Below are 24,800 nucleotides of genomic sequence, written 5' to 3'. Positions count from 1 at the left end.
AAGGAATGTGTTTTCTCCTTTGCTTTTAAGAGTAGGCATGTAAGGGGTACAAACATTTACTTTTTTCAGCTTGTGTTTAGGTTTTTACCAAAAGATTTTTCAAGCATGCATATCTTGTACTGTATTTAATATGTGTGCCTCACTTCCAATGACTTCTCAGTATCAACACAACGAAAAGATGTAGTTACTCCTGTGTTTTTTTTTTTTATACTCCGATTTTTCTCCCCAATTTTGCCTAATTGTTATCTGTATCCTCGGCTCACTGCTCGCAACCCTCTCCCCGTCGACTCAGGAAATGGTGGCAGGAACACGCGTCCTCTGAAACGTGCTCTTGCCAATCCGTCAACTGTGACATAGCCTGAATTCGAACCTTCACTCTCCAGGCTATAAAGCGCATCCTGCACTCCACGCAGAGCCCTTTTACTGGATTCACCACTCGGGAGCCCCCGTAGTTACTCTGTTTAATGATTAAAACACGGTGGATGTAAATCTAATAATGGCACAACCCTGTATGAAATTGTTTCACAACAAAATGCAAAGTATAAGCAGGCATAACTGCAACAGTATAAAGTTTAAAAAATAAAAGCAGAAGTAATTGTAAGCTGGCACATACTTTGCACATAATCCACCTAAATGTATATATGTACTGTACAATAAGTATTGTAGTCATCCCCAGTACTATGGTTTTATCTATGCAAATTAGTACTGTAATTTTATGTTTTATAAATACAATACTGTACATTCACATAATCAGTTATGTACACCCTGGACCACACATTATGATGTACAATGCAGTACTTTTGTTTTGCAGTAATTTTGTTCCTCCATATATATGTAAGTATGTGGAAATTGCATTATGCCTCATAACCTGGTTTTATAGGTTTCACAGTAGAGTGCTTTGTCCTTTTTAATGTATCTATCTGTGGGACATTTGTGATTGTTGTGCGGCCAACTCGGAAACAATTATATAAAAAAATAAATAAATAAATAAATAAATCAGAATGAGCTGAGCAAGCTGGGGGATAATCTCTTTATGAAAAATGCATGCTGGCCATCTCGTTGGGGAATTCTCTATGATCCCTATTGTACAGTGATTGCAGCTACAGCTGGAAAGATAGTGGCTCTTTTAAACAATTACCCAAGAAAACAACACCCCTTAGATTACATGGTATCCCCAAATACCACTGACAAGGGACATGCTAGGAAAAGGATTATAAAAAAGATGATTAAATACCTTTAAGACTGTCTGTCTGGAAAGGATTCTACTTTTTTTCTTTTTCTTTTTAATTTTAGCTTTCATGAGAAATCATTTATATGTCTTTGTACATGGCATTGAGCAATGACTTCAATTTAGTGCAAAATCTTTGTTAGGTAATTTAATGCTTGCTTTTTTTTTTTTCCAACAAGAGTTGTTGAAAGTATCATCCAGAATGACAGCATTTTCACCATCTACTTATTTTTGTTATGTTACATGTTTTTTGTTGCCCCAAAGGTTTGTAGTAAAAGGTACCTCGTTTTGTGTGTTTATTATTATTTAATTGATAGCAGTGCTGCAATTAATTTTCAGCGACTTTATCTGTCATGCTGATTATTGATCAAGTGTAATTACTGTAAATTCCATTAAACAGAGATTGCTTTCTTCCTCTGGTCTCTTGTGGTTGTGAAGTTTGGTTTAAATGCCATTTTCTTATAATTTTGGTCGGGTTCTGCATTATTGTTTTCCTTTATTCAACTTAAACAGCCATGTTTATTATTAATTGTTGCAGTATCTGGTCATAAATAATGGAGACAAAATATAGAAAATCCTGGCATCACATTGTCAGTAGGGTGTAGGGCACCGTAGGCAACCAGAATGACACTGATTCGACATGACAAAACTGCGAGAGAAATCAAACTGTTTGTTCCTTTTTTGGAGTTGGAAATTTGCAACAAATTCTAAAATGGCTCTTAATCATCACAACCTAGTCTTAGCTCTACATGAAAGTGTTAGATTTGCTGTTTTGCCCACTAGAAGTGGGGCATTGTCATGGATGGCTAGAGTGGTGCGTGTGGGTGGTGAGGTCAGGTTCAGAAAGCGGCACAAACAAACGATACGGGGCTGAAACTCCCGAAGCAGTATATTTATTAAATAACAAAAATAAACAGTTTTAACAAAAACACACAAGAAGCAAAAGGGCATACGGGCCAAAGTGAGACAAACAAACAACTCTAATTTTATAGAAATGAGTACCTTGTTCACTGGCTGTTAGCATTCGTTCTTATTTTCATTAACTCTCCTCACAACTCTTTTAAACTCTCTGCCGCTCTGAGCTCAAAGTGGGTCTTATATTCTGTGGCTGGAGCCTTAATTACCCATTAAATAATTACCTTAAGGCTCCAGTCACATTCCCACGAGCTATTTAGGATGAGGGATTCATTATTTCTTTACAGTAAGTAATCAGAATCACTATATATACAAAATAGTTTTATGGCATCAGCAATCCTCAACAAAGTCACTTATCATTCCCTCCTGAAAGTCTACCTGCAGTGCACACAGAGACGATCGACTTGTTTAAATCACAGTAGGGGTTGATGGTAGAACTGTCATTTTTTCGAGCTGGACAGATTCATCTGAGATAAAGTTGGATAATCAGTGGAGGTAATCTGATGAAAATCTTCTTTTGTGTCTCATTGTTCCTGCTGCTGGACAGCTGTTTACACCTTTATTTAATCTGCTCTAAATCAGGTGTTCTGAAGGGTTAGCACGCAAGGAGCCTACAGTATTAGGGCCTTTACAGTCCCGGGGGGCGTCTGTCACAAAGCCACAGATTTTACTGCTTTTTGACACAATACAAAAAAAAATTATTATGTTGGCAGAGAGAAAAAGTACCCCTTTTAATATGTGAGAAACTGATGAACAGAAGCCAAAGTATACAAAGATTGATTCAAAATGGAAGAAGAGAGAAGTGATTCATTTAAACATTGTAAATAAACCTGTGAGCTTCCCAGTGTTGCCTCATTAGCATGTCTTGAGCCTGCCCTGGAGCAGACCTGGGGTCAGTTACAATTCTAATTACAATGACAGCAGATTTGTTTACTTAAAATAGCAATTACAATTATATTTTGTTCAGTTATAATTACAGTTACAATTATGCTAACAGTAACATAAACAACTGCACACATTAACATGTTTACTCTATTTATTCTAAATACCCGTTATTTATATATTTACAGGTATTACATTGTGGTATATTACATGGATATGTGCCTTTCATTCTGAAACAGATTAGAGGCATTAAATCTTCATTCAACATTCATGAACATTTTACATGTACCTCTAAAGCAGTGGTGCGTAAACTTGGGGCCGCGCACCCCTTGGGAGGGGGGCTTAGAGTGTCACTAAGGGGGGTGCGACTAAAGAGGCAGTTCTGTTAAAAAAAAAAAGATAGAACATTTTAAATAAATACACAAATGACTGCTAATTAAGCCAAGTTGTTACCTTTCAAATGAGCCGTTGACGATTACTCTAGGTAGGACTTGTTGAACCGGAGAAATTATGTTTGAAGTGGTGAGTGTGTCAGTGAAACTGCAGTGAACAGTGCCGATAAGTGTAAAAAAAATGTCCTGCATTAATGTAAATCGCGTATTTTTTCTGAGATTTAACAAAAAAAAGTCCAGATTTAGTTAAATACATAAATGTTAACAAACACAGTCATAAGTCAGAGTGTAAGCGCAGTTCTGCAACATACACTGCCAAATCAAACACGTCAGTGGGCATGGGCTTGCATGTTAAGAGCTATACACACTGGACGCGAGCTTGCGAATCAAAAATAATTAAAACTATTGATTTTTACAATATTCTTAAGAAATAAAAATAATTTCATAATTATTTGTATTTCATACAAAAAAAAAATACATTAACAAAACTGTACCTGCATGTAATATTCGCCATGCACACAGTGCTGTGCAGTGATTATGTCGTGTCACTATATGCAATCTAAGCAGGAAATTAAAATACTACACACTGTAAACAAGAAAATGGATGTCTATAAAAAGGCTAAAAATGTGTCTTGTTGGTGTGTATATATTGGTGCACAAGGTATACATTAGGTTATGTAGCACGGGTGATTTAAAATGTATATTTGTATTTAGGCACGGGGATTGCACAATCACTTCACGTGCAGATTAAATATGTAATAGTATGTGAGCACGGGGATTGAACAAATTAGTTCACGTGACAGGATTTCAAGTAAATGATTAATTAGCAATTGAATCCCGGCACAGCTGTATAGATATAGAGGCACGAATCACTCACTCGGGGTTGGGTATTCGCAGTGGAGAATGGGGGAGAGAGAGAGAGAGAGAGAGGAGAAAGAATTTAAAATCTAAAATATAACAATTGCTACTTGTGTGGGAGGACCCGCACGATACTTGTTTGGGTTCGTCCGCTGTTTGTTTGTTTGTCTATTTTACTTTGGCCAACATGCCGTTTTGTTTGTTCAGTGTTTTGTTTTCTGTTTAAAACTTTTATTTTGCAATAAACCGGTGCAACAGCACATTCATTCACCATTCTGTGTGCATATCCTTCCTGGTCTGACGTCACCACAAGCCATCCGGGTCACACACACATTCAAGTATAATTTAACCATTTTATTCTAGTGATTGGCGTTTTTCTTTTTCTAAGAACCCGATTTAACAAATGTATTTCAAACATTCAGTAGCTATAAATCAATGAAAAACAACAAATCCACAACTTGCACCCTCTCGCGTATGCTCTTCTCCCGTTTCTTCACCTGTTTCCTCTCCCCGGCCAAATCCCTTACCGGAAACTATATCCTGTTTTCAAAAAGTGCGTGCATCAACTAATTTAGTTCAGCATTTTACAAAAGTCCTACATACTTTTGCTACATACTGCATTTTATTTAAAGCCTGCTGTGCAAAAATTCTATACTGTAAATTAGTTTTAGTTGATGCATGTTAATTTAGCATCTTACTATTGTAATACATGGGACATCTTAAATAATACTATTTGCAAAGATAAAACATCACACAAAAATACATTTGTTCTCTGTCATTGATTGCACCATTTCTTATGATCTCATTGACTAAATATTCTGTTCCTGTAGCTACAGCTTTCACGCATGTTTCAGTAGCTTCTTATATTGTATTGCTTTCATCTCAGCTGTGCTGTGCATTGGCAACACGTGTGAACGTGACACATGTACGCCGTTTCTGTGTTTTCTGCGTGTGCGTGGAAACTGCACAGAATGTGGAAAACAAATCACAGACAACACGCGCCGATGCATTCCACGTATCATCCTCAATTATATGTATATGGGTGCGTGTTATATTCTGAAGCTACAGTAATTTTCTGCAATGAAGTGAAGGGAACCAAATCATCCACCCAACAATCACGTGTCTGACAGTCAATAAAACTTGCTTGTAAAATAAGCATGAGTCAAAATGAAAGTTTGTGTGCTTCTAGTTATATGCTGATGTTAAAATTCACATACCTAAAAGAGGAAGCAAAGTGAAAGATGACTTTAAAGATATCACGGGTGTGGCTGAGCCTCCAAACAAAGGGGATCTAAAGCTTTTTTTTTTTTTTATCCTGACAGTGTTACAGAATTGTTGACCTTTCCTCTAGCCTGCCACACATTTTGTCTAATTAGTTTGATCTTTCCTGCCTCTGTGGTCTGGGCTCCAGCTGCCCGCTCTGTGACCTGGTTGTAGTTTGCAGTGTTAGTGCTGATTGCATTGCACCTTTGAGTGTTGGAGGAATTGCAAAAGGGCAGAAGACGGTGTGTGTGTGTGTGTGTGTGTGTGTGTATATGTGTGTGGTGGAGGTAATCATAAGGCTCAAGGCACAAAAAATAAGTGCTGAGAGTCGGAAGCAAATCGAAATTATGGTTTCTGGCTTGCGAGTGTCTGAGAGAAAGAGGAGGGTGGGGGGGGCAGGAAAGCTTTATTAAATGTATTGATTTTACAGGGCACTAAACTTTCCCAGCATAACCCAGAGATTAAAATGCCTCTAACGGTTATAATGTGCTGTCTGTTTGCTGTTGTGTTTATGCTAAGGATTTGTGAGCTCAAAGTGACAACTAGGAGGAGTAGACACGTTTGGAAGCAATTTGGTTTTGGTGATGATGATATGGTGATATGGCCAGCATAGATCTAAACAGAAATATTGCACAAGGATTGCACTCTGCTGATGGGCAGCCTTCTTGCACTAGTGGGAATATATATATATATATATATATATATATATATATATATATATATATATATATAATGTATGTGTGTATATATATATATGTGTGTGTATATATATATATATATATATATATATATATATATATATATATATATATATATATATATATATATATATACATACATATATATATACACATACACACACACACACAGTACTGTGCAAAAGTTTTAGGCAGGTGTGAAAAAATGCTGTAAAGTAAGAATGCTTTCAAAAATCGACATGTTAATAGTTTATATTTATCAGTTAACAAAATGCAAAGTGAGTGAACAGAAGAAAAATCTATATCAAATCAATATTTGGTGTGTCCACCCTTTGCCTTCAAAACAGCATCAATTCTTCTAGGTAGACTTGCACACAGTTTTTGAAGGAACTCACCAGGTAGGTTGGCCCAAACATCTTGGAGAACTAACCACAGTTCTTCTGTGGATTTAGGCAGCCTCAGTTGCTTCTCTCTCTTTATGTAATCCCAGACAGACTCGATGATGTTGAGATCAGGGCTCTGTGGGGGCCATACCATCACTTCCAGGACTCCTTGTTCTTCGTTACGCTGAGGATAGTTCTTAATGACTTTCACTGTATGTTTGGGGTCGTTGTCATGCTGCAGAATAAATTTGGGGCCAATCAGATGCCTCCCTGATGGTATTGCATGATGGATAAGTATCTGCCTGTGCTTCTCAGCATAGAGGAGACCATTAATTCTGACCAAATCCCCAACTCCATATGCAGAAATGCAGCCCCAAACTTGCAAGGAACCTCCACCATGCTTCACTGTTGCCTGCAGACACTCATTTGTGTACCGCTCTCCAGCCCTTTGGCGAACAAACTGCCTTCTGCTACAGCCAAATATTTCAAATTTTGACTCATCAGTCCAGAGCACCTGCTGCCATTTTTCTGCACCCCAGTTCCTGTGTTTTCGTGCATAGTTGAGTCGCTTGGCCTTGTTTCTACGTCGGAGGTATGGCTTTTTGGCCGCAAGTCTTCCATGAAGGCCACTTCTGACCAGACTTCTCTGGACAGTAGATGGGTGTACCAGGGTCTCACTGTTTTCTGCCAATTCTGAGCTGATGGCACTGCTGGACATCTTCCGATTGCGAAGGGAAGTAGGCATGATGTGTCTTTCATCTGCTGCAGTAAGTTTCCTTGGCCGACCACTGCGTCTACGGTCCTCAACGTTGCCCGTTTCTTTGTGCTTCTTCAAAAGAGCTTGGACAGCACATCTGGAAACCCCTGTCTGCCTTGCAATTTCTGCCTGGGAGAGACCTTGCTGATGCAGTATAACTACCTTGTGTCTTGTTGCTGTGCTCAGTCTTGCCATGGTGTATGACTTTTGACAGTAAACTGTCTTCAGCAACCTCACCTTGTTAGCTGAGTTTGGCTGTTCCTCACCCAGTTTTATTCCTCCTACACAGCTGTTTCTGTTTTAGTTAATGATTGTGTTTCAACCTACATATTGAATCGATGATCATTAGCACCTGTTTGGTATAATTGTTTAATCTTACACCTGACTATATGCCTACAAAATCCTTGACTTTGTGCAAGTGTACCTAGAAGAATTGATGCTGTTTTGAAGGCAAAGGGTGGTCACACCAAATATGGATTTGATTTAGATTTTTCTTCTGTTCACTCACTTTGCATTTAGTTAACTGATAAATATAATCTATTAACATGTCTATTTTTGAAAGCATTCTTACTTTACAGCATTTTTTCACACCTGCCTAAAACTTTTGCACAGTACTATATATATATATATATATATATATATATATATATATGCAGCTTTTTATTTTACTGTCCTTTTATCTTTTTATAGTGTCCCTAGTAATTCTGAGTGCTTCTAATTGTAATTACTAGGATTATTGTGATTTAATTCAATTTTTGATACTTCAGGAGATGCAAAGTTGGAGATGTCTGTTTTGATTAAAGAGTCAGCATCATCTAGTGAATTAAGCTTATTTTTAATTTCTGCTAATACACTGTGTCAGTATACAATGACCTTTCTCTCTGGCGCTCTACTGATCAGTCTGTTACATGTGTGGTGAAGGTCTGGACAGTCTGACAGCTAGAGCTGAGAACTGCTCCTGTGATCAGGTCAAACTACTCAGATGTACAAAGCATATCCAAAATTACATTTAACATTTAAGAAAAGGCTATGAGATACATCAGTAAAACAAACAATATGTGAAAATTCCATTCAAAACTATTTACACAAAGATATCCGTAGAACGGAGTCAGTTAGCACAATAAGTTCAGTAATTACTGGCAATGGAACACCTGAGAGTAACCCTTTTTTAAATGATTATATTTAATGTGCATTGGCATATCCGACTACAGCGGCCTGGGTGTGGAACACAATTTTGTAAAATGTTGCAGTTTTTTTTATTACAATCCAATTGTGATGAAAAGGGGTTATGACATTTTTTAGCAAGAGTTACAGTGTTGAGTTGCAGAACCTGGTGATTTTATGTTACATATGTGTGTTTTAACATGCACATAAACAACTGCCTCTCTAACTGTTTAATTGTTAGAAATCTGGAGCACTTGAATATTAATGCATATAGTATTTATATCTCAATAAAAAAAAATTATATAATGTGCATCAGATCGCTATACTGGAAAGTAGACAATCATTTATTGTAGGTGCTGTTCATGTTGATATTACTGTTAATAGTTAAACAACAGTTGTAATTATGATCAGCTACAGTCTCTATTACTATAAATAAGACCATTTACTTCCAATCAGATCCTAATGTCTACTTGGGAATCAGTGCAATCAAGGAAGGTACTGTAAATGCTAAAGAATATATTTAAGTGTTTTCTGTCATCCTGTTACTTTTTCTCCCCACCTTCTGAGAGAGGCTGTAGATTACAGGCTTAGCTGAAATTGATACTAGCCACTGGTTGTTCCAAATCATCATTTACCTGCTTGGTTTCCTTTGAAGAACTGTGATAACACCTTGTTTATTTACTGCACCACAGGAAGAAAGACTTTTACAGAGGCCTGCAGTTTAATCCAAGCCTGACAGGTGGTCAAAATACTGCTGCTTCATTTTATGTTCACTTGTTGGACTGTGATTTAAATCTTGTGGATGTTGGTTACTTACACACACACATAGTTTGCCTTGTGTTCCAGTGTGCAATAGCTGTTTTCTGTTTAAGATAGCAGGCGGTATGTAGGCAATAGCAGGTAGGTACTCTGCAGTACTACTGTAGGTGCTAAATGAAGATCTTTGCAGACAGCAAATGAGTGAATCTCACACCAGATGAATGACAGCTGGCACAGCTGCTACACTCCCTGAGATTAAGGGATTCATCAACACGAATTGATGTATTTTTCATCAGCTTCCAAGAGAGTCTTCAGAAACCCAATTGCATCATAATAAATGATCATCTTGGACCAAATGTGTGTGAGGGAAAAAAAAAAGTGTAGTGCAGGCACAGCTTTTTTTTTCTTCTTTGTTTTCTGCCAGATTAAAAAAGTTTAATTAATTCTGGCCAATGGGGGAAATTAATATACATTGTGTAACCAAATGTAAATTAAATAGACATGGCCAGAAGTGTGTGTGTGTGTGTGTGTGTGTGTGTGTGTGTGTGTGTGTATCCTTTCATTTATAAATTATGAGGGCACATCGGTGACATATATAATTCAGTAAGCCCCCAGGTTTAATATTACTACATGACTGAAAAACTGACTATTGTTGATGAGATTTCTTTCATCCAGAAGTGCACATAGTAGTATTTTTTTTTTCCTGACCTGTTTGAATTGAGAAAAGAAAAAAAACATATATATATAGATTTTATTTTTTATAATCTTTCGTTTTATTTTTCACTAATTTTGTTTTATTACAGATACACATTAATAAAACAACTCAAATAGATGTATATTGTAGCGATCCATGTAATTGTGTTTGTGTACTGTATTCCTACTACTGTGGTTGTGTACTGTAATTCCTGCTGTATTGTGTTCCCTTCCCTCTCTGTATTTCCCACCGTTTGCTTGTATAACCCTGTCTCTGTCTGTGTAAATGTAACTTGCACGTGTTGTTCTGTCTGTGTCTCCCCTGTAATTGGCTGTTGTTTGTCTGTGCCCCTTGGTCCTGGTGTGCAGCTGAGGACCAATTGGATGTGTGTAAGCTCCGGCACCCGATTAGAATAAAGGGGCGGAGCTACGGTATAAAAGGGCGCTGCGCCGGCAATTATTGTTGATGTTCTGAAAGCTGGTTGCTGTATTTAAATCCTGTATTTCCTCTGTTGCTGACCGAGCTGTGGACTCGGGACTGGGTGCTGTGAGAGCGTCCAGTGGTGCTGTAACAGAGCGGTCGACTCTGGTTTGGGTGCTCGTAAGAGTGTCCAGCAGTGCGTGTCTGGTTTGGGTCCTCCTTTGTGATGCAAAACCCTGAATTCTACTGTTAACATTCTGCAATTTAAGGGCTATTCACACTATATCGTTTATTTGCTGCGTTTTTTATACTTGGCGTTTCACTGTTATTTTTGTATTCAGACTTGCGCGTCAAATATCACATGCAAGATGGGGGAACGTCTGATTATAGCGGTGCAGAATATCTTGTTCTTTATGATAAGCAGCACAAGAAATATCCTGATAAAGAATACAGACAGAAATGATGGGACAATATGAGGAAACTGGAAAGTAAGCACTATTGGTATGTTAAAATAATCACACTGTTTGTATTACAGGTTTTCCTTAAATGTCCGGGTGTAGTTTTTACAAAGTGCATGCTTTGAGATACCCATCCTAAAGCTGTATGCTATGAATGTAATGGAGTCGTCGGTAACAAGGTATCTGTGAGAAATAAAAAAAAAAAAAAATACAATAAATAAATCAGAATGCATCAAAATGATTGCGTTTGGTAGTCCTGTCTGTACTTCTAATTTTATTTAAAAAATCTTTTTGTTCCCAGGAACATTGTTTGAGATTATTTGTTACCAATACAGCGGCCGATCTAACACTCACACAGTCTCCCAGTCGCTCTCACATGCTCCCTTTTTAATTGGCACCCTGGGCTCAGGGTGCCCATTCATGCCACACACACCCAACCATATATATTATATATATATATATATATATATATATATATGATAACCTTGAATTTCATAACTAAGTAAATAAATACAACAGCATTTGTAGGATATGCTATACACGTACATACATGTTTGTGTAAATCTTTCTTTCTTTTCTTAGGAGCAATAACCATATGGCAACTTGCATCCGATCCATATTGCCTGCAGGACTGGGTGATCACGGCCTTTTTTGTCCAAAAATCAAATCTGTTTCGATTTTTTTTTTTCGCAGCCAATTCACATTTTGTTTTGCAGCGATTTACGTTCAAGTGTGAAAGGTAGTATTCCATTCCATATGTTCAATTTTTTTAACCTAGAAAACGCAGCGAATAAATGTTGTGATTCGTGAATAGTGTGAATAGCCCTTTATCAGCAACTGACCAATTATTGTTATTTTTATTTATTTTTCCCCCAATTTGGAATGTCCGATTATGTTTTTTCTCCTCATCGCAGCGAGTCCCCACACAGCACACACGTTCTGGGAGTGTGCGAATATCCTCACAAGCTTAAAGCCAGAATTGCTTCTACGCCGAGCAATCCAGAGCAGAGGTGGGCGGGCTACCAATCCTGGAGAACAGAGATCAGCCCTGCTTTTTATCCACTCTGAATGTGATCAGTGTCTGGCCAGTAGGGTTCGCTGTTGCATGATGAGTAGAAGGAATCGCTGCCGGTTTCTCATCTCCCACCCTGAGAGAGTCAGAACCAGTGTGACGCCCCTTTCGGAGTCCCCAGCAAATTTCAGGCTCTTTGCACAGCCCAGACACGAACTGGCGCCGTCCAAGCAGTATGACTCATCCTGCACTCCCAGCGGCAGCACTTTAACTGGATTGAGCCACTTGGGGACAACTTATTATTTCTGTTTATATAGAGTTTCTTGCATGAATGGGACCCCACAATCCAGAATTAATGCTGAGGCCTGGGTAGTCACTCTTAGACAATGCAGCTTTAATTTTATTTCATATAGTACAATAATGTTGTAAAGTGTTTTAAATCATGGCTTAATAGATGCATAGTTTGAAAGTGCAATGATGCAGAAAACACTGCAATGTTTGTAATCAAACGTGACTGCGCCACTGCATTGTGCAGGTATGTTTTTTTGTGTTCTCTGTTAGTGAAAATTTGTTTAAATAAAGTGAATACACATTCATTGAATACATACTGAGTACAGCAGTGTTATTGTGTGATATGCATGTAGAGAGGAGTGGAATTGCGGCACGGCGCGGGGGACCGGGGGGGTGGGTGGTTGTGATTGCGGAGTTTTGCATCTCCGCTTAATGAAGAACTGTGAGATTTGCATCGCAACAGAAAATAAGTAAGCCATAGATGCTTAAGTGCAGTGGTAGTCCTGACAGTACTGTACTGTAATGTCATTTTAATTCAAAGGCCATTACACGTAACACTGCACGGCAATTAAACTAGGCATCCTCACGAGACGATCGCTTCTCAAGTATACTGCAGTAAAATAGGATTCTGCAGCCTTGAGTAAACATAACCGTGATCATATAACAAGCTGCTTACCCATGAGGACTTGTTTTGATGTGTTGTCCTCAATGATTGAGCACCATTGACATCTGTATACTGTATTTAAACTGCTGATGGCACGCTTTTGCTAATTGCAATGCGACAGAGTGGCAGAGGACAGTGTAAATTATCAGGCTGGAGTCTTGATTTACAGTTTTAAACCGGTGTTGGTTTTATTTTTCTTACACTGCTGTGGTGAAACAACCGCTAATAAAACAAAAACAAAAAATAAACAAAATAAACCTAGCTCTAGCTGGAGCAGTAACTAACAGTACTTCGTGTGGAACAAACACTAGATCTCTTACTTTTACTGTTTTGGTTTCTTTTTGTTACTTTTGTTTCCTTATGCCTCTATACCCCCATCACAAAGCTATCAGCTAAGCCATTTCTATCGAGGTGTCATTAACTTTAACAAGCACAATTATCCATAATTCGTTAAGGAAAGCAGCTGTGGATTTTTCGTGGGCGTGCATACATGCGGGAACTCATGACATTTAGTGGTCAACCCATTACACTGCAGCCAGGGAACAAGCTTGTATCATTCTCGTACTAAGTTTGATTCTACACCACAGTAATCATATCGGTCCGCTTTTAAGAATTCACCTCTTTTAGGGGCCAATGCATACCGGACAAATACAGAGAGTAAAAAAAGAAACCTCGTTTAAATGAACTACTGCACGACGCAAGCGGTGCAAACTACGTATCTTCCTTCTGTAGATATACAATATATATATATATATTTTTTTATTGCTTCGCTGTCCTGTGTGCATTGCACTTAGACAAAAAATGTTCTTAGACAAATAACATTTACAGAAAAATACTCCAAAGTGGTTAACATTCTTGTTTACTGTTCAAATGACAACAGTGTTTTAATCAGCCTATCAATGAGTCTATACTGGCTTTTCTGTGACCTGTACTGTACAGTAGGGGGTGGGACAAAGTCAGTGCTGCATTGTTTTGATTTAGGTTGCTAAAATCTAAAATCTAAAATCTAGTTTTAAGCATTGGAGGTAAAATACCAGAAATGGACGACAAAGCAAAAAAAGCAAAGTATATTTCGGCTGATGATCGTGCCAAGATATTTCCCAAATAAACTGTTCATGCAGATGGAGGTAATTGTTTTGCACATCTTGTAATGTGTCTGGAGAAAATACAATCAATCTCTATTTAGCTTCAGAATCACAGCTTTCAGAAGACAAACTGGAAAGTCAGCGCAGACTAAAAGTATTCCTGTCGGTTGTAGCCAAGTTAAATCAGTACTACAGGTACGATCTAGCACAACCACTGTGCTTCAAACAACCTGCTGCTTACTTTTTAAACACAGTTAGAATTTTAGACTTGAATAAGCATGTTTTCCTTGTTTTGACTTGGTACTAATAAAATAAATTATTGGATGGGACAAATTAACATGACAACGAACGTAGCATATATTGCCTTTATTAAAGTATGCCAGATGCCCTAGGGTACCGAGTTTTGGGACTGTTTCTAATCGATTTCCACATCTGTATAACTTGGCAAAACTTTACCTTACACTTCCAACCAATTCAGTGGATGCAGACGTGCAGTCTCAATGTATGGGCAAGTCCACACCAGACAGAGAATGTCGGCAGAAACTGCTGCCTTTAACAAATGACAGCACTCTGTTTTAGTAAGGAAGCAAGTACCACTACTTTTAGGCTTTTATAGTGCTCTGCAATATTGTCTACTTGGGTTTATTTAATGTTTAAACAGGTCTGTGAAATGTCTGCAAAATCCTAATTTTATTCCATAACCTACCCATGAAAAATACGTAAATTTACCGTAATTTAAGTAGACCCCTACTTACAATAATATGTTCTTGTAGATAATTACCATGCTCTATTCCAGAAAAATATTTTACAGGCAGAAACAGTATAAAAGTAGACATTTTATTTTATTATATCCTTGGTATTGTGGTTTCTGCACAAGATACAAAGTGGCAAAAGACAAATTTTCATAAAGTAATATCATTACTGCTCTGGTTTACTTCTGCCTTTTTTTTTTTTTTTACATGTGCACGCAAGTGAAAATTCACATTGAACTTAAATAAACTCTTCAGGATGTTTTAGAAAAGGGGGCATTGTACAAAAAAAAAACACCTCATGGTTTTGGTTTTCGTTTATTACAGTCCTCATAACAGAAAATACTAGGATCACAACAAAAGGAAACACTTAACATGTACCTTGCAAGTTGGGCCAAGTGTTTGAAAAGCGTGGTGAAGCACACTTCCATCTGTATCCCGATTCTGACTCCCTTACCAAATCTGAAGCTGCACTTTGATACTGTTTTTTTATATTAATGTTGATCCCTACTGTCCCACACATTACTTGCCATTTTAGAAACTTTTGCGCAAATTCTGGCAACGTGGTAAATCGGTGCAAGGCAAAACGTGTTAAGATAATTATTTCTAATATTTATCAACTATGTCATTTATGGCAAACACTGACATGGATTTTTGCCTTCAAATTCATGTGCAGCAATGTTCGTTAATGTTCAGAATATTTCAGATAGTTTCTCCGCCACACTAAAGAAAATAATTATTACTTCATAACAATGATAATTACTCCATACTGCTGTTTTCACGTTGCACTGCTAAAGTCTTTTCTCGTTGATAAGCGAATGAGCACTGACACAAAGCGAAATGGGCAGAGATTTGTGACTCATGCACAATGCAAGCAGCACAAACTGTGCTGAATGAAAGCGCATTTGAGAAACGTTGCACTATTGGACTGTGTGAATGAATGGAATGCATCTGCGTTGGATGAAAAGTAGATTAAATAAGTCCCGGTACCCAGTACCGGCATCAAAATAAGTCCCGGTACGAAGTACTGGTGAGTACCGGCAGAATTTCACCCCTGCTTTTGACTTATATTTGCCAGTGTTACTACCTTCAGATTTGTATAGTCAGTAATTCCATTTCTATTTGCCTGTGTTTTAGGTACTGCTGTTCTCTTAATTCTGTAAATAAATAAATACAATTAAATTAGTTTGTTGAATTAAAATTAGCTTTCTAACTTTTTTTTCTTTCGCCCCAACATTCTTTGCATAGAGGCTGGTAGGCACTGTTTTATGTTTTGTCAGCGGCTGTCCTCATGGAGGGTTTTGGGGTACTGTTCAGCACGGTCTTTAGCAGTTACAATATGTTCAGGGGGGGAATAATCTTCGTGTTTAGGTGGCAGCTGTAACAGGCACTGTTGGGTACCAAAAAACTAGCATGCCACTAATTTCCAATGAATGCTTGTTCTTTTGACAAATTATAGATTATTTCCCATTCTAGCTAGAGAGTAAAATGGTCCTGTGTTTGTACTTACCCAATCCTTGTCCACTCTGAGATACAGCAGTGCCTGTTGTGATGGTAGTAAACTGCATAGGCCCCAACAGACCTTTTGTTCATTATTACAAACAATCTAGGAATCCAACTGTTGGTTGAGAAGTGAAAGGGAAGGCTTCCTATTCAATTGCCAAGACACTGCACCATCCAGCCCCTTTCTTTAGGCTGATATTTTGTCTCCTCTGGTCAAATTATGATGTGTCACAGTACTGCACTTAGTCCTAAAATTACAGCTTCTCCTGTCAAAATAAACCACAGGACAAAAGCTGAGCAGAACCAAAAACACTTCTGTGGAAATGTAATGATAGATAATGACCATAGAATGCTTGGTGTCATCTAGGCTCTCAGTTATATTATATATTTTTTGTGGTACAAAAACAGCTCAGAATTTTGATTTGATCAATTTAGCATCCACATAAAGGTAGCTTGCATGAGTCTGTCAAACGTTACCCCTACTATTGACAATATTTAATAAACTATTTTTAAGCTGGCAAATTTTAGATGTGGAAATCCTTCAATTTGACCTGTGGCCAAAGATGGCTGTCATATTGTGACTTTCTGGTTTTCGGGTGCTAAAGACCTAACACTTAAAGATATTGTCTTTATACTCAGCACATGTATATTCTGTACATTTTATAGATTCAATTCAGTTGTGCGTGCCGTACAAGAACATTTTACCTTTTTGTGCCTGTTTTTTTAATTTTATTTGTTTTTTGTTCACAAAAACTCCCATTTCTAGTTTGTATGGCTCTTAGTAAATTGGACTGCATACTTTCTTTCTCCCTGTCTAACAAAACGTCTTTATGACAAGGTGGTATAATCTTGTGAAGCCAGACTTCCTGCACAGTATCTGAATTGGACTTTGGTTCTGGTTAAGTGAATGGGTTTGAGCTGATGTAATATCTTGTCTTACTGTAGTTTCTCATTACTTTTTTTTCTAATAATAAAAAAAATAATAGGGCCTGGGGACAGCATTCACAAACACTACGATTATATTACCCTGCACCCTTGCCTTACGCAAGCCAGATATAAAATCTTAATGGAAAAAAACAAACAAACAAAACTTGAGTGATAGTTTACTGATTCAATTGTATTGTTACAGTAGGTTTTTTAATACTGCACTAATGTCTTCCAGATGTTTAAATGTCTCTAAATCTGGTCATATCAAGCTACTGGTACTGTGCTTAAATTGAAGTGAATTTTTTTTTAACTGTTTCTGATCAGGGATAATGCTGCAGTAGTCACCACTTTGTCCCCCATTTAATGTCTTTTAAGCACCTTCTTTATTGGAAATGGCTGCTTCCGAGACCCTGATGCGGAATAAAATAATGGCATACACAGCCGTCGAGATAAACTGCGTACCTGCTGTTTTTACACATTAAACAATCCGAAATATGCACAAAATTAACATGTAATGCATAAAAATATTAATAGCAATTTTGCTGCACAGCTTGTCTGCCTCCCCATCTGCCTCCCCTAAAACTTTCACTAACAACTACATCTTCCTGAATACAATGTCTTCAATTACTAGGAAACTACGTGAGAAAACCAACCCAACAAACATTATCCAATCTCTGGCTTGCCCTGTTGTCTTTGCAGCCAATCACAGTAAGAATTAGAAAAGTTCGGCGCTGCACAGGTTGATGCGTAAAAACTCCAGTCCAGCTACAAATCCAACTGTAACCACCATCAGAGGCAACCGCTAAAGAAAAGGAGCCTATAATATGAAACAAGCTGTTTTATAACTTAATAATGCATCTCTTTATTGTATTTATCTGTATGGCTTTATATCGAAGTTGTAACATGTTCACTGAGTTTAAGATTTTAATGTTCAAGTAACGTAATTAATTTGCAGAGTCAATATGATACCTTGAAAAAAATGCACTGAGGCAATAAAGAACCTAGTAGAACACACGTGTGGTTGTACAGTAGTTCAAAGTAACATTGCAGTTAAAATGGAAGGCTCTTTTTTAATGCCTACCCCATTATCGTTAAAGAGTACAATATTTATCGAGATTTACTCATGACTTCAAGGTAATGTTGCATTTTACTCTCTCAGTGTTGAAATTAGAGGGTAAGTTACTCACAGACCCAAAAACCTTGTCTGGAGTGCTGGGCATCCTCAATGTTGCCGTTTTCAGTGCTAAACCAAATGCGTCTTGGCAGTAATGTGCTTATTGTAAAAGGTTATGGAGCCAATTGACAACTTCCCACATCTTCAAAAGTTGATTTTATATAGGCAGTTAGTATACAGTATAATCATAATTGAGCATTAAATATCCTGCGTTTGTTCCAGCACTACTGCAAAGTTGATAATGCTGTAATTGCCTTTTTAAAAAAAAAAAATTTATTAAAAAAAATTTAAAAAAAATACTATAATAAAAGGCATATTTGTACCATGAAGGCCATCAGGATCATAGCTGTTGGTTATATTTTGTTGCTGGGAAGTTCTTGTCTAAATGTCCACTTAACAACAGGTTCATACAACAGGTTATCCTGTAGCTGGAAAAACAAGATCATGTTTGTATACAGTCGTATGATGCGAAAAAAAAGGTTAGCAGTTACAGCATCAGCACTGAAGAGGGCAGTCATTTTCCATGCTGCAAATGATACACCTTAAGATGCATTTAATCTGTGCCTTAATACATTGTTAAAGAAAGCAAAGCAATGCGATGCTGTGTTTGGGCCACATAACACTCGGTAGACATATGCAATATTGAATGTAACTAATCAGCTGTGTGCAAAAGGAAGGCTGGAAGATGTAGTTGATTGAAACATGCTATCAACTGGATTAGGAGGACATATATCTGCCTGAAACATACACAAGTTATTTTCTTTATAGTAGTGTGTGTGTGTGTGTGTGTATACATGATATATAGCATGTTAATTGACATTGAGTTTTGATACTGTTTAGAAAGAAGACCGTGTAAATTCTCATGTGCTTGTACTGTGATTCTGTATTTTATGTATCCCATCACTGTGTAGTAACATATCACTCATGACATTTCATTTTACAGCATGACTAAGTCTTACAGATGGCTATGCATTTCGTATTTAAGAATGAGGTGCTAAAAAAGTATTTTTTTTTTGTTTTTTTGTTTGTCGCAGTGACACTTATTTAATGCTAAAATATAATGCTTCTCACAGTTAAGGCGTTAAAAGACTTGGCAGTGCCTGCCCTGTGCTGCATAAACCTCCAAAGACATTTTTGTTAGGGCAAATCTCACAATCGCTTCCCTCTCGTTTTGTGATACAGGCCGTGGTTTAGGGTTAGCTTCATTTTCTTTTGTTTCAGTTGTTACGATGTGCCGTGTTCGACTTACAAGGTTATATATATAAAACTGGTTTCTGAACATTTAAATATATCCAAGCTGCCATATCGTCAGAAGACTTTTAAATATGTTTTAAAAGCTCTATTTTGATACTAGTCATGCTTCGTGCCATTGTGGCCTTGGAATTTGTGATGAATTTGTGATGCTCAGATTTTTGATAATTGAAGTGATCACTGTTGCCTGTTAAAGGTGCTAACAGCCTTTTGAACACAGTAACAGCAACAGCCTCCTTGCCCTCAGTTAAGTGTGGTCCTTATTGAGTGTCCAGTGGTGGATTATAAAAGGTGCTAAAGGTGAAGAGACCAATTTTGTAGATTCGGTTCGGTCAATATGACAGATGTTGCTACTTATTTATTGTGAGAAATGGATGCATGACAAATCACCTGTTTGAAATAATTAGTCCTTGTTTGTGAAATAAAGTCTTTAGTAAAACTAAATAATTAAAAAGGTATCATAACTGTGGTGTTGTATTTGTTTATGCATACTTGTGTTTCTGTGTGTGTATTTACTTAAAGGTGAGTGCAACATGGTGGTGGTGGTGTCCTCTAGGCACATTGTCTAGCTAGTGTATACATAATAATCTTAACTTCTAAAAGGATACAGAAATTGTGGGACATATCTTTGTAACTGTACTATAGTGAACACATGCAATTTCTGTTGCACATGTGCAAAGTTTTTTTTTTTTTTTGCCAGCAATCCCTGATTGTTAGATGGTTTATAGAAATGGTATAAGAATAAGAAATAGTTTTAAAGTTTCCTCATACTCATGTCTGGAAGTATGACTTTGTCTTAATTTTTTTTATTCCCCCCCTTTCATCCCTCCTCTCCAGGGTAATTTGCCTAAATACTCACACAACTCCCTGATGGTGCAGGCTATGAAGACAAATCTGATGGACCCTGACATGCACGTCCTCTTCTTTGATGTGGAGGCCGTTATCATCCAGCTGCTGACCGAGGAAGCCTCCAGGCCCTGCCCCACTCTGATCTCTCCCGAGAGCCTGCAGAAGGCCCCAGGCGGTGCTGACAAGGGGGGCTCCTTCCTAGCGGGGAAGCGGGCGGCCGTGCTGCTCAAGCAGGTGAAGGAGACCATCAAAGAGAATATCAAAGAGCACCTGCTGGACGACGACGAGGATGAGGATGACGAGCTGAGGAGGCAAAGGAAGGAAGACGCAAAGTCCAAGTCCCTGACGCAGCTGGAATACAACCTCACAATGGACACCGCCAAGCTCTTCATGTCCTGCCTCCACGCCTGGGGGCTCAACAGCATGCTTGACAAAGTCTGTCTCAACCTCCTAGGCATGCTCAAGCCCCACTGCCCAGTCTCCTTCGGTCTGCTCTCCCGAGGAGGCCACATGTCTCTCATGCTGCCCACTTTCAAGGACTCTGTGGCCAGGATGGCACTGGGGGCCGCTGATGCAATGGGCAGGAAGATGTCTGTGTCTGAGATGCTGGGAAAAGGCACATACGGTGTGTCTCGAGCTGTTACCACACAGCACCTCCTGTCTGTAATCTCCTTAGCCAACACTTTGATGAGTATGACCAATGCAACGTTTGTTGGAGAACATATGAAGAAGCCTCCAATCAGGTATTTAAAAAAAAAAAAAAAAAAAAAAAAAAAAAAACAACAACAAGCATTCCCATCAATTTGCACATACATTAGTGCCATCCTAAATCAGTTGTACATTTCATGATATTCCACTACAAATTGTTACCTTTTAAAAGGCCTCTGCACACATGATCATCTGACTCTGGATTGTTCCGCTTGGGGCTGGGTACAATTGGTCATATTCAGTTGATTTCTAACAATGCTTGCAAGTCTCATTTTGCCTTTAAATAACAGGAATAAGACATTTTTCTAGTGGTATTGAAATCTGCCATCATTTAAATCAATTGTTTTGACCAGTCTATAAAAAGAAAAAAACAACTGTTTACATTCTTTTTTTAAACTTAGCTGCAGCAAACTTAGCTGCAGCAAGCCTTTATATATACAATGATACAATGATATTAAGAAGTTGCGGCCACTGTGTATTTAAAGTTGCAGTTTCGGCGTGGTCATAAATATAAAACACAGTTTGCACATATATATATACTTGCTTTCAAGATGGATTTTTGTACATGTGTTCAAAAACAACAATAAGAAAAAAACATACAAATAGACAACCAGAACATAAGTTCTTCAGACTCCCTCTTTATCACCATTTGAAATAAAATGTTTTATGCTGCGTTTCATTACCAGTGAAGAGTTGTAGCTAACAATAATTATGCATAACATACAGTACTTGCATAACAGTAAAAGCTCACCCACAAAATTGAACAGCCACTACAGTATTTGCAAAACTGCAATAAACCTTCATTCACAAAATTTAACAGTAAGTAAGTACAGTACTTGCATCATGGCCCACAGTCTTCTTTCCTGTTGCTAAGATTACTGATTTTGCTAGAGAGGATGACATGGCATACCAATCCCCCACTAACAAAAGACAATGTGAGAGTGACGTTTCCTTTTCTGTTTCAGTTTATTTTTCAGCATTTTTTGCAACGAAATGACATATAAATAATAGAAACGCTGTAGTCACATTAAAAGTTACGGCAACTATAAAAAGTTGTGGTTTGTGTTAAAAGTTGCAGTTTCCGCAACAAATTCACAGGCCTCAATTTTCTAACAGCCATACACACACACACATGCAGTTCTTACAAAAACCCATTTCTACACAATCACACGTTGTGCTACTACTATTACTAAGCAACACAACAAACAGCTTTAACCACGTGACATATAATTATAAGATATGTATGTAGTCTGGATTTTTCCCCTTTGTGTTTTCTTTTATTACAGGTGTGTTTATACATTTCATATATATTACAGCTCCCTTTGTTGCAATACCAATCATCACCTTAAAAGCCACCATTAACTGAAACAACTTTATAATGTGAAACAAGTACAATACTAACTAAATAACTGTTAAACATTATGAAGGCACATTTGTCTTGTCAGAATTACAGACTTCTTTTTTTTTAGCCAGCATTATTTAAAAAAAAAATCTACATCTAGCATTCACTGAAATTCATATCTTTCTGATCTTTGCTGATTCTACTGCTTGTTTTCACTGTTCGGGGTAAAAAAACAAAAACTAATTGAGCTGTCCCAGCCTTTTTGCTCCACATAAAAGTAGCGCTGCATTCATTATAACTCAGTTGGAATTACTAAATTAAAACAAAAAAAAAAACCCATTAAAACCACAGTTTTGGTACTTTTCATTTTCAACAATATGAAATATGTGCTACAGTGTTGCCAGGGATGTCCTTATTATTTCCATTTATGTTTTTAGACAGGTTAGCTGCATGTAGTAATAGAAGTTAATGTGAAACAAAAAGAGGCTATAGTCGTTGCTTGACTTGTGAACTGTACCGTAGTGTGAATGATCGATTTCAACTCCATGTTATCATATGGGTTAATTCAACCAGATTTAATATCTTACAAGACTGTGGGGCAGGCTAGTGTTGCACTTACTGAGAATTGGATGACGTAGGCTTTATACACACTCATTTTTTTTTTTTGTGTGCATTCGGTTAAATAAAACCCATGGAGTTAGTGAGCAGTAAATCCACATACTGCCTGCTGGCACAGCATCTGCTCTTGGACCAGCTGTGCTTTAGTGGTAGCTGCAACCAATTGACTTCCATTTATTTCTTAACTGAAAACCCATAGCTTGCTGAAGATGAATGTTTGAATGAAAGATGAATGTTTATCACAAGATCTTTGGCTTCTACCTAGTTTGAATTAAAATGACTGAATTAAAAGTTCTCCTGTGTCTGAATTGGTGATAAACCAGTAGAACAGTGTAAATTAAATCAATTAGGAGAAGTATTATACTACTGTCTATTCTGCTGAGCAGCAGTTTATAGGCATCAAACAATGGAAACGGTGCTTATGAAAGAGTTAAGCTGTAAACTCCAAATTATACATTTTCCCACTGATGAATTGGAGTTTAACTATAACATCTTATACTAACAGTATTTTTACTTCCTGTTTCTGAGACCATGAAGATCGATGATAGGCATAAATAAATATAAATATCATGTTGTTCATAGTATTGTATTAACTATAGTACAGTATTATTAATTTTTTTGAAGAAACACCTAAAATACACATGCTATATTCTTACTCCTTATAATTCCAATTAAAGTACTGACCATGTAAGCTGTTAATAAATAATAATATTAATAATTTGGTTGCATTATTGCGATCTTTCTAAAAAAAAAAATTTTGTAAATCAAAATCCACAGCAAGCATTTAAGTTTAATTCCTAAAGTTACATTTGGTCAGTGTTTAAGGTGATAGATATAATAAATAATAGAGTTTTGTGGAGTCTATAGTTTTCTGATGAAGAGCTTTTCTTTTCACTGCTTTGAGTTAGTTTATAGTGCAAGTCCTGTCACAGTTCAGTACATCTGGCACTAGAACAACTAAATCCAACAGTTTTAGATTGAAAGAGCACCTCAGCAGAAATTTCAATAAAGCAAGAGTTCAAGGAAGCAGTCTCTATGGCAAAGTAGGGGGTTTAATCACTTGATCTTGGTTTTCATAACCCTAATACAGAAAGCCCCTGTCTAAGCGATTTGCAATATTTTAATCCACTGCTGATTTTTAGATCTATTGCAGAAAATCATCAATTGAATTGTGTCCTGGGTGTCTCAATAAGAGACTGTCAGTTGTAACAAATCATGTGGTTGTTGATTTGAACTAACATCTATTGGGACTAGGTTCAGACCACTAAAATCATTGTACTTGTGACATGAGAGGGGATCTTACTGTACGTGTTGTTTTGTAACTCTGCTGCTGTTTCTTCAACTATTTATATGTCCTAATCCTCTCAAATGCCAGCTTCGGTTGCCTTCACTGTGATCTGTGAGGTAAAACTGCTATATTGTGGTGATGTAACTTGGTTTTCAGATTCACTTTAAAATTTGACATATTCGATACACAACTGGATTCTTTGATTCTGTAAGTTAAATTAGACTGGGTATCGGACAAGAAAAAATTAACCCTTATGTGGAAGTCATTTTTTAAATCTGCTGCTGCTGTCATTTTCATATGTGTTAGGACATTCTACTGTAAATGTGCCACTGATCTTAGATTAGCGTTGAACTCTGTGGTTACTATATTGAGGCAGTGACATTTAAGTTTAGGTTTATGCAAGATAGAGACAGCACATGGCATTCTTTGATTCTCTCAATCAAATTGAATTACAGGTATTTTCCAATA

General features: G+C 37.4%; 1 protein-coding gene across 4 annotated transcripts in view; it reads left to right on the top strand.

The window, feature by feature from the left end:
• The window catches only part of LOC117421231 (WD repeat-containing protein 7-like), a 217,864-nt gene that overhangs the window by 40,666 nt on the left and 152,398 nt on the right, over positions 1-24,800 (top strand). For all 4 annotated transcript variants that reach the window (XM_059024567.1, XM_059024573.1, XM_059024571.1 and 1 more), the window contains one exon: positions 20,365-21,119. In XM_059024567.1, the coding sequence (XP_058880550.1) occupies positions 20,365-21,119 (755 nt within the window). The remainder of the gene's footprint in view (positions 1-20,364; positions 21,120-24,800) is intronic.

The sequence above is a fragment of the Acipenser ruthenus genome, chromosome 1, assembly GCF_902713425.1.
Source record: "Acipenser ruthenus chromosome 1, fAciRut3.2 maternal haplotype, whole genome shotgun sequence".
Lineage (NCBI taxonomy): Eukaryota > Metazoa > Chordata > Actinopteri > Acipenseriformes > Acipenseridae > Acipenser > Acipenser ruthenus.
The sequence above is the reverse complement of the archived record's forward strand: the minus strand, read 5'-3'. Positions and strand labels throughout refer to the sequence as shown.